At 48.1% G+C, this 10,632-nt stretch overlaps 1 protein-coding gene across 4 annotated transcripts in view; it reads right to left on the bottom strand.

The window, feature by feature from the left end:
• ACOX3 (acyl-CoA oxidase 3, pristanoyl) overlaps nucleotides 1-8,239 on the bottom strand; it is a 47,604-nt gene extending 39,365 nt beyond the window's left edge. For 2 of the 4 annotated variants that reach the window (XM_082389949.1, XM_082389948.1), the window contains exons 1-3: nucleotides 8,042-8,238; nucleotides 1,181-1,336; nucleotides 624-854 (exon numbers count right to left, since the gene is read on the bottom strand). In XM_082389949.1, coding sequence (XP_082246075.1) covers nucleotides 624-854; nucleotides 1,181-1,324 — 375 coding nt within the window. In that variant the 5' untranslated portion in view covers nucleotides 1,325-1,336; nucleotides 8,042-8,238. Of the gene's footprint in view, nucleotides 1-623; nucleotides 855-1,180; nucleotides 1,337-8,041 lie in introns of all 4 variants that reach the window. The other 2 variants (XM_082389950.1, XM_082389947.1) reach the window with 2 other exon arrangements.
• Nucleotides 8,240-10,632: the final 2,393 nt, after the last annotated feature.

Below are 10,632 nucleotides of genomic sequence, written 5' to 3' on the forward strand. Positions count from 1 at the left end.
TTGGGTGAGGGATGAGGGTGCAGGAAGGGCAGAGTGAGCCCACCTTTCCTTCACACAGCACGTGGATGAGGCCGCCTTCTCAAGTTCAGCTCTACCCATGTATTTGAGGCAGAAACACGGGCTTCACCTTTGACCTACTTTCTCTCTCTCTCTCTCTTCTCTCTCTCTCTCTCTTTCTCTCTCTCTCTCTCTCCCTCCCTTTCTTTCTTTCTTTCTTTTTTGGTATAAAGCAAAAGTCCCAAAGCTCCTGTTCCTATGGGGCTTTAACTTCACAGCACTGCACTTTATCCAAGGACTTAACGCGTAAATATTTGCATAAATGGCTGAAAAAACATCGGCCTTCTCACTAAAAGTCACAAGATCTGCCCACACGTTCTCATCTCTGCTTTTGTTTCCTATCTTATTTTCTAGAAATCGCTCTAAATGAACATTTCCCCAACGCACAGATCTCCCAAAACTTTAGAAGCAGGCAAACGCTGACAACCACGAACCCACAAAGGCACCTGTCTCCCTCTCACGGGCCGAGTGTGCCTTAGGTCCACGTGGACAGACAGCCGTCGTGGCCCCGGGGCGCAGGGTGAGAGTGGGGATCTCTCTCCTCTCCTCTCCTGGGGCCGACTCACCAGCGTGTGCAGGAAGAACTTGGTGGCCAGGGACCAGTCGTACATGCCCAGGCACTGGATCAGCGCCAGGACCCTCTGCGGGCTCCCCAGGAAGTCCTCCACGCGGAGGAAGTCGTATTCGAAGACCCGCTTGCAGCGCAGGAAGTTCAGCTCCCGGTACTTCTCCAGCGAGAGACTGCCGGGGGGATGGGCGAAGAGGGGGTCGTTCTCCAGAGCCGAGAAGATGTTTTTCTGGAAACGCAGGGGGCACGGAATGGCTGATTTGGAGGTAAAGCATGGAAAGTCGCTATGCTCTGGCTTATGTGGATTTCTCATGGCCACGTCTCATGGCCTCAGACGTGCAGTCTAACCCAGAAATGCAGGGACAGAGGTGAGAGTCCTTCCCAGGGGGGAGCGGAGGGCCCCAGGCTTAGGAAGCTCCACCTGTCTGTGTTCATTCGTTCCCAGCTCCCTATGATTCCCCGAGGGCCCGCCCCACCTTCCTGCCGAGGAACCAGCCACCCAGCAGACCCTGCCCGACCGCGAGGGTCCCCCGGCGCCGCCCAGCCCAGCCTCACCTTGAAGCGCAGCATGTCCGGCCCTTCCCAGAACAGCGCCAGTTCCTTCCAGGGGAAGGAGGCGCGGGCGCGGGCCGCATGCAGGGGCCCCCGGGGCAGGTCTGGCAGCAGGGGGTCATCGCTCCCTTCCCCAAGGGGCGCCATCGCTCCCGCCACCTGCACAGACACATGAGCCAAGTCAGCTCGTGTCCTACTCACACCATCACCAACGACGGCATGTGTGCGGCAGGACGTGAAGGACAAACGAGCTCTGACTCTGAAGGGACAGCCAGAGGGGACCACAGAGCTGACAGCCATTCTCCCAGGAGAGAAGGTGAGTGCTCCGCGTTTCTATTCCTGAACCAAGGTGATGAGGAGTTGGACGGGGGCAAAGGGCAGCCCAGGGCCGGTGCTGTGAAGCACCAAGGTCCAGGGCTCTGTGTGCTACAGCCTGGCCTGAAGACACCTCGCCCCCGCCGGGCCATCCAGACCGGCGGCCCAGGAAGCCTCGCCCTGGAGTCGAGCCAGTGCTGGCCAGTGCACTCTGGCCACACCCCTAGGGTGCCCGTGAGCCCGCCTGGACGGGGGATGCCTGCCCAGATCCTGGACGGGGGATGTCTGCCCAGAGCCTGGACGGGGGATGTCTGCCCAGAGCCTGGACGGGGGATGTCTGGCTTCTACTAACAGAGCAACCCAGCTCTCTTGACCAAAGGTTCGATCTGGAATTTTCTGAGCAGACTGGCTCCTTCTCCACAGTGCCTGGGCCAATGAAGCCAGGGACGGGAGAGGCTTGTGAACACAGACCTAGAGGGCCACCAGGAGAGCAGAGTCCTGGGCGTGAACCCCCAGCTCAACTCTCTAAGGCCCAAGGGAACCTTTAAATCCTTCTAGTTAAACATTAGAATAGTCTAGGATGTCGGACTCTGAGTATGATGGTCAAGGTCGCTGATACACAATGGGAAAGTGGTCTCTTTACTGGTGAAGCACCTCTGTCTTCTGTGTGTGAGACAGGGGAAAAGATGGGAAGGGGCACATCTGACCACCCACTTGTGTGTCAGGGATGATACCGCGACAGACTGCAGCTTATTTCACCCCCCAAACTGTGAGCCAAGTACTACTCTCCCTCTCGAAAGATGCAAGAACCCCAGCTCAGAGAGGCTTGCTGTCTTTTGGGAGCTCCCACCGCTGAGAAGTGGTAGAGAAGGGACCTGAACCCAGAGTCTGACCCCAAGGCAAGCTCTTCAGGCACCACTTTAAGATGCTAGGAAAAAAGCACAAACTAAACCTAGAGCAAGCAGAAAGGAAGAAGATAAAAGATTAGAGCCAAAATTATGGAATAGAAAAGAGAAAATCAACAAAAACAGAAGTTGGTTCTTTGAAAAGACTGACAAAATTGACAAAATTCTAGCTTGATTGACCCAGTTAAAAAAGAGGGAAAACACAAATTACTAACCTCAGGAACCAAGGAGGGACTATTACTACTGACCTTAAAGAAATAAAAAGGATTCTAAGGGAATCCTATGAACCACTGTATGCCAACAAATCCGATACACTCCATAAAATGGACAAATTCCTCAAAAGACACAATCTACCAAAACTGACTCATGAAGAAATAGAAAATGTGAATAGACCTATAACAAGTAAAGAGATTGAATTAGGAATCAATAAACGACACACAAAGAAAAGCCAGAGGCCTTCGGTTGTGAATTCTACCAAACATTTAAAGAAGAATACCAGTAATCTACAAACTCTTCCCCCCATCCCCTGCCCCCCAAAAAAGAGGAAGGAACATGTCTGTAAAGTGTTCCATTAAGCCAGTATTGCCTTGAAACCAAAACCAAAGACATCACAAGAAAACTACAGACCAACACCCCTCATGAATATAGCAAAAGTCCTCAATAAATCTTGCAAACTAAATCCAGCAACATACAAAAAAGATTATACACCATGACCAAGTGAAATTTATACCAGGAATGTAAGGCTGATTCAACATTTGAAAATCAATTCATGTAATACACCATATCAACAGAATAAAGGACAAAAAATACATGGTCATATCAACAGTTGCAGAAAAAGCATCTGACAAAATCGAACACCCTTTCATGATAAAAACTCAATAAACTAGAAATAGTTTGATAAAAGCTATTTAACCTGATAAAGGCATCTACGAAAACCCCATAGCTATCATTGTACTTAAATATGAAAGACTGAATGCCTTTCCCCTAAGATCAGGAACAAGACAAGGATGTCCACTACCTCTTCTAGTCGACACTATACTGGACGTGCGAGTCAATATAATTAGGCAAGAAATGAAATTAAAGGCATCCAGATTAGAAACCTATCTCTATCTGCAGATGACATGACTTTGTATATAGAAATTCCAAAAAACGATTAGAATTAATAAATCAGTTCAGCCAGTTTGCAGAGTACAAGATCAGTAAGCAAAGCTCAACTGGTTTCTATATACTAGCAATGAACAACTCAAAAATGAAATTAAGAAAACAATTCCATCAACAACAGCATTAAATATGATAAAATACTTGGAAATAAATTCAACAAAAGAAGTGCAAAACTTGTACTCTGAAAACTATAAAACATTTTTGAAAGAAATCTAAGACCTAAATAAGACTGCCCTGGTGGCGGAAGTCTTGTACCCCTTGTTCACGGATCAGAAGACTTAACATTGTTAAGATACCAATATTCCCCAACTCATCTACAGATTCAGTGTTATCCCAGTCAAAATTCCAGCTGGCTTTTTTTGCAAGAATTAAAAAGCTGACCCTAAAATTCATATGGAAATATAAGGAACTCAGAATAGACAAAAACACCTTGAAAAACAAAGTTGGAGGGTTCACACTTCTTCTTGATTTCAAAATTTGCTACAAAGTGACAATAATGAAGACACTGTGGTACTGGCATAAAGACAGACATATTTACCAATGGAATAGGATTGAGAGTCCAGCAATAAACCTTAACATGTAGGGTCAACTGCTTTTTGAGAAGGGTGCCAAGACAGTTCAACAGAGAAAAACAGTCTTTTCTCAAATGGTGCTGGGGCAGCTGAATAACCACATGCAAAGCAATGAAGTTGAACTCTTTCCACACGCATACACAAAAATTAACTCAGAATGGATCACAGATCTAAATGTAAGCGCTACAACTATAAACTCTTAGAAATATATATGAGTAAATCTTTATAATTTCAGGATAGGCAAAGCCTTCTTAGAGATGATACCAAAAGCACAAGCAACAAAATAAAAAATATACATATTGGCCTTCATCAAAATGAAAATGTTTTGCTACAAAGGACACCATCAAGAAAGTGGCAAATCAAAACTACAATGAGGTATCACCTCACACCGGTCAGAATGGCCGTCATCAAAAAATCTACAAACAATAAATGCTGGAGAGGGTGTGGAGAAAAGGGACCCCTCCTACGCTGTGGGTAGGAATGTAAATTGGTACAGCTGAGACAGGCCTGGGACCTGGGACCCTTTGCTGCAGTGCTTGCACATGGACACACCTCTCCTTGAGCAACAAAAGACAAAGAAACTATATGGGACTAAAAATAACTGCATGCATGGGCAGTTGGGGCAAATTCTGGACAAAATATACAAAAGACCAAAAAACTCAAATGCCACTTCCGAAGAGCCGGGAGCAAAAGCAGGGTACTGCGCATGCCCCCTGCACTCAACCCCACCTAAGCCACCCCTCCGGCTCGACCCCTGTACACACCCCTACCCTCACCCCATATAAGGAACCAGCTCACACCTGCTCAGGGAGCGAGCCAGCAAGGGAACCTGTTGTTTGCTCCCCCCTGCTGCAGCAGGGGTCCCAATAAAGCCTTGTTTGAATTTCTTGTCTGGCCTCTGATCAATTTCTACTGGTTGGGGAAGGCCAAGAACCCTGGTCACTATCACAGCCACTATGGAAAACAGTATGGAGGTTCCTTAAAAAACTAAATATAGAGTTGCCATATGATCCAGGAATCCCACTCCTGGGCATATACCTGGAGAAAACCATAATTCAAAAAGATACACGCACCCCAATGTTCATTGCAGCACTATTTACAATAGCCAGGACATGAAAGCAACCTAAATGTCCATCAACAGAAGAATGGATAAAGAAGATGTGGTACATATATACAATGGAATATTACTCAGCCATAAAAAAGAACAAAATAATGCCATTTGCAGCAACGTGGAAGGACCTAGAGATTGTCATACTGAGTGAAGTAAGTCAGACACAGAAAGACAAATATCATATGATATCACTTATATGTGGGATCTAAAAAAAAGGGTACAAATGAACTTATTTACAAAGCAGAAGTAGAGCCACAGATGTAGAAAACAAACTGATGGTTACCGGGAGTAAGGGGGAGGGAGGGATAAACTGGAAGATTGGGATTGACACATACACACTACTATATATAAAATAGATAACTAATAAGATAACTAATAGATAACTAATAAGTTCCCTGCTGTATAGCACAGGGAGCTCTACTCAATACTCTGTAATGGCCTATCTGGGAAAATAATCTTTAAAAAAAAAAAAGAGTGGCTATATGTATAACTGATTCACTTTGCTGTACACCTGAAGCTAACACAACATTGTAAATCAACTATACTCCAACAAAAATTTTTTTTAAAATAGTGAAATGACAACCCAGAGAATGGGGGAAGAGATCTGAAAATCATATATTGATAAGGGACTTGTACCCAGGCTACATGAAGAATCTTAAAACTTAATAATAAAGCCAAATAACCCAATTTAAAGGGCTCAAATAGACATTTCTCCAAAGATATACGAATGGCCAACAAGCTCATGAGAAGACTCTCAACATCATCAGCCATCAGGGAAATGCAAATCAAAACCAAAATAAGATACCACTTTGCATACTCTAGGATGGCCATGCATCAAAAAGATAGATAATAACAAGTGTTGATGAGGATGCGGAGAAACTGGAACCCTTATACATTGCTGGTGGGAATGTAAAATGGTGCAGTGACTTTGGAAAATTTGGTAATTTTTCAAAAGCTTAAGTATACTGTTACCACATGACCCGGCAATTCCGCTTCTAGGTATATAGCCAAGAGAAATGAAAATAAATATCCACACAAAAATTTGTATAAGAATATTCACAGCAGCATTTATAATAACCCAAAAGTAGAAACAACCCATATGTTCATCAATAAAATGTAGTCTCTCCATACGATGAAATATTATTTGCCACAAAAAGGAAGGCAGTACTGGCATATGCTACAATGTAGACGAACCTTGAAAACATGATGCTGGGTGAAAGAAGTCAGACTTGAAACATAACAGAACTGCATGATCCCATTTAAGTGAAACGATCAGATAGGGTAAAAAGAGAGAGACAGAAAGTAGGTTAGCAGCTGCCAGGAGCTGGGGAGGTGGGAAGATAAGGATTGTGACAACTAATGTGTCCAAGGTTTCTTTTGGAGTGATGAACATGTCCTGGAATTAAACAGTGGGGTTGGTTGCACAACTCTGTGAATACAGGATAGGGAAAACCATTGATCTGTACACTTTAGATGGGTGAATTGTACAGTGAGTTATAGCTCAACAAATAGGTTAAATTAAAAAAAAAAAAAAGTAAGGCACAGCTCTTGGCAGAGACCAAGTGCCCCCAAATGCAAGCTACAAAGTCCAAGGGAACTCTGTATCTTTCTGGACTTCCCTGCAGGTGGCCCCATCCCTGTTGCTCCTCAGGGTCCCTCCTGTTCATTGGTCCAGACACCACACTTCTCCCTCTGCTGCTCCTCTTCTGTCTCCTTGCAGACTGGGCCTCAGCCACTCTCGCCCTGCATCATCTCATCCGTTTACATTGACTTAATTCGCCAAGGGCTCCCAACTCCACACCTCCAGCCCCATGTGCTCATTGGCAGCTTCCTGGACACCCCTCTCCTCTCATGTTCCAGAGGTCCTCAAACTCTGAATGTTCAGCACGGAACTCACCCTCAGCCCCCGGCTCTACCTGTCCCCCTGCAGGGCCAGTTCCTTGCTGCCAGTGGCCCAAGGGTTAGTTGATCTATAAACCCAAGTGTCATCCTGGAACTCCCCTCTCCCTTGTGCCCCATAATCCAATTAGTTTCCAAGCCCTCCTCCCCCCCACCCCGACCCCCCATTGCACCTCTTTAATGCCAACCGAACCCTTTCGTTTCTCGTTGCTCCTATTACATCTATCATAATAACCTCCAATTATTGAGCAAACATTGCGTGTGGGTGGGTGTGTTAATCTCACACTTTGCTAACAGAGATTGAATAGTTGATGTCCATGGTGCTGGCAACCCCAGTATAATCAGTACTCTCACTTCCCACGTGAGGAAACCGCAGCCTGTCAGAGTGGAGTAAATTGTCCAAGGTCTTAACGCTGTCATCAGGCACATCCCACCCCAAATGCCAGGATCCTAAGCAGCAAAATGCCGCCTGAGGTCACCAACAGTACTGCATGATGGTTCAGCTGTTACATACAAGGATCTGAAGCCAGTCGCCTGGTGTCAGATCCCAACTCTAGAGCTTACGCGTCGGGCGAATTTGGCAAAGTCACTTCACCTCTCGGGGGCGATGACAACACGGTAAGGCTAGTCCTGTATCTAGTCTGCAGGCTGTTACCATTCACGGGGGCACTTGGAGCAGTTCCCCGCATGGAATGTCCATACCATTACTGTGGCAATAGCCGCTTGCAGACAATTTCAGAGATGGCCCTAACATGCGGATCCGATCATTCTCCCTTTAGGTGACCTCAGGGGACAATGTCGTAACTCCTCAAAACGTCTCGCGCAGTTACCCGCCGGGCCGCCGGCCCTTGCAGCCTCTGCGCCCAGCAATCCCGCGCGGGACACACATTTGCCCCCGGACCTTTGCACGTGCCGCCCCCGCGCTAATGCGGGCTGGACCTTCGGAACTCGCCAGGCCCTCCGCCTCGCGGGTCCTCGCACCGCCCAGCGCACACAGCAGGCACTCAACGCTCGTCCCCAGGACGGAGGCCGAAGTCCCAGACGAAGAGAAGCGCGCGCAGCCGCAGACAGGCCCTGCTGTCCGCACCGCCCCGCTTCTCCTCCCCCGCCCCCTGACGTCATCTCGCCGCGCCACCCGCCCCGTCGCCCGGGAAACGCAGGACGCGTCCGCGCGCAGAGGCCGCTGAGGCTGCGCGCAAACGGGGGACTTGACTCGGACGGTCCCTGGCGCTCTTCCCAGTGGACCTTCCTGCAGAAGAATCCCGGGATTCTGTTCCCTCCCTGGTTTTAGGGCACTGCTTGACGTGCATTTGACAGGGAACGTGCTTTGGACATCTCTAGGTGGAATTGGGTGGACATAATGACTTTTTGGGCGGCGGCGAGGTGGGGAGAGAAGAAGGGTTCACACACTACTCAGGGTTGTTTTGCTGGGTAGATAGAGATGCCATGGAGACCGACATAGGAGGAGCCACTTGGGGGAAGAGAAAGGGAGTTCTATTTTGCACATGTTTTCTTAGCTGCTTCCTGGTAAACTGCCAGGAGCTGGTGTGAGCAGTAGGGCAGGGTGCGAGCTCTTTCGGTAACTCAGCTGGCGATGATCTGGCTGTCCTCTGCTGGGGCTCTGCTGTCAGTCCCCAACCGCCCACTCTTGTCCTTTTGACATCTGTCCCACTCCACCCTGTTGGGTGCACCCATTCCCTGCTCATTTTGAGTCATTTGCTCTTTTGGCCATTGTCGGTAACTGCAATTATTTGAACACATTGTTAACACTAAAGTCTCCTCCAAAACTCTGGCCACTTGTCTCTCCTTATCCCCTTCCTCCTTTCTCTCTCACCACCACCACCTCCCTTACCAGTTCAGGATCCGCAGAAGAGTGGTTGGAAAGGAGTCACCAGGTCACTGGGTTGGGATGGGCCGTGATGATTTGGTGCCAAGTATGGTCCTGTCACAGCTCTGCCAGGACCACAAGCATCAACCTCCTTCCCCGTAGTAAACCTACATCAAGTACTAGGCAGCTGAGAATGGTATTGGGAAAGAGTTATGCAATGCAATATGGTTTTGTATGAGATGCACACACAAAGGGCCGAAGCTTTGATCTTCATGGCAAATGTTACAGGCATGAGTCAATGAAAGAATTTATTTTTGGAAACCATAAACCCAACAGTTCAATCCAAAGGGTTTAAACACTGAAGGAGGCTTGGCATCAGGGGAGTGTCTGGCTGAGGACCTAGAAAGTAATGGGGAGGATGGGCTCCTACTGAAGTGGCGTGAAGCCCACGTTCAGTCAGCATGATGGGTCTGGCACTCAGGACACTCAGAGCCTAGAGAGCCTTCCCGCTGAAGCCTCAGCCGCTGCTTTCCCTGAGCTCCACCCGGCGTCCAGCACTTAGATGTTGAGGACCCAGCCTGGAGGGTGTTTGGGAGTCCCACTTGGGTCTCTCTAGAGCCACACTGTCCAATACAGTAGCCACTAGCCTCATGCGCCTATTTTAATTCACATGTGCATTAGTTAAATACATTTCACATTAAGTTCCCCTGTTGCATTAGCTACAGTTCACATGCTCCAGAGCCACATGTGGCTACTGTTTCAGACAATGCAGACACAGAACGTTTCCATCCTCACTGGAAGTTCTCTAGGCTAGCAGTATCCTGAGACCACTCCCAACCCCAGGCCACGGCTTACAACCTTGACCTAAGCCTGGCTCTGACACACTGCCTTCCCTCACGGACATTTTCACTCAGAAATTATCACTGGGTGTATCCAGTGTGCCAAAAACTAAGCTAGGGCTATGGTGGCAATCAAGCCAGAGTTCCTGACTTAAGGACGCTTGTGTTTCAGAGGAAGGAAACAAAACACACTACAACGCTTGGATAATTATAAGAAAACAAAACAGGGCAATAAGATATGAGGTGTCTGGAGGGCTCTTTTTTTGGCGGGGGGCGGGGGGGGGGCGTTCAGGAAGCCCCGTCTCAGGAGAGGACATTTAATCTGAGCTCTTAATTGGGAGAAGATAGGGAACGAGCATTCCAGGCAGAGGGAACAGAGTGGGAGAGAGGGGAATGAGCTTCCAAGTTCCAAGGACGAGAAGCGCCCCGTGCAGGGCTTAGCAGGTGAGGGAAGGGAAACGAGGTGGCAAGGGAGGCAGGAACCAGCCTGTGTGGGACGTCGGAGGCAGGTGCCCAAGAGTCAGGTTACCTGCAATTTTGATTCAATGTGTGGGCTTCTGGCAGGGAACCGGCGTGAGCTTATGCAGGGATACTGCCCCCATCGAACTGGAATTTTCTACCTCCCCCTAAACATTGGCCTCTGGATTTATGACCTCACATTGCTGCACTCAGGTCCAACTGCTTGACACTTGAAAGCTGATACTTGAGAGGCAGGTGTTGGTATAAAGGAAAGGTTGCTTTATTCAGGAGTCAGCAACCAGGGGAAAAGGTGGACTCCTGTCCAAAGGCCAACTACCCACTGCCAATCAGTGGGCAAGGGCTTTT

Source organism: Balaenoptera borealis (genome assembly GCF_965194805.1).
Source record: "Balaenoptera borealis genome assembly, chromosome: 4".
Classification (NCBI taxonomy): domain Eukaryota; kingdom Metazoa; phylum Chordata; class Mammalia; order Artiodactyla; family Balaenopteridae; genus Balaenoptera; species Balaenoptera borealis.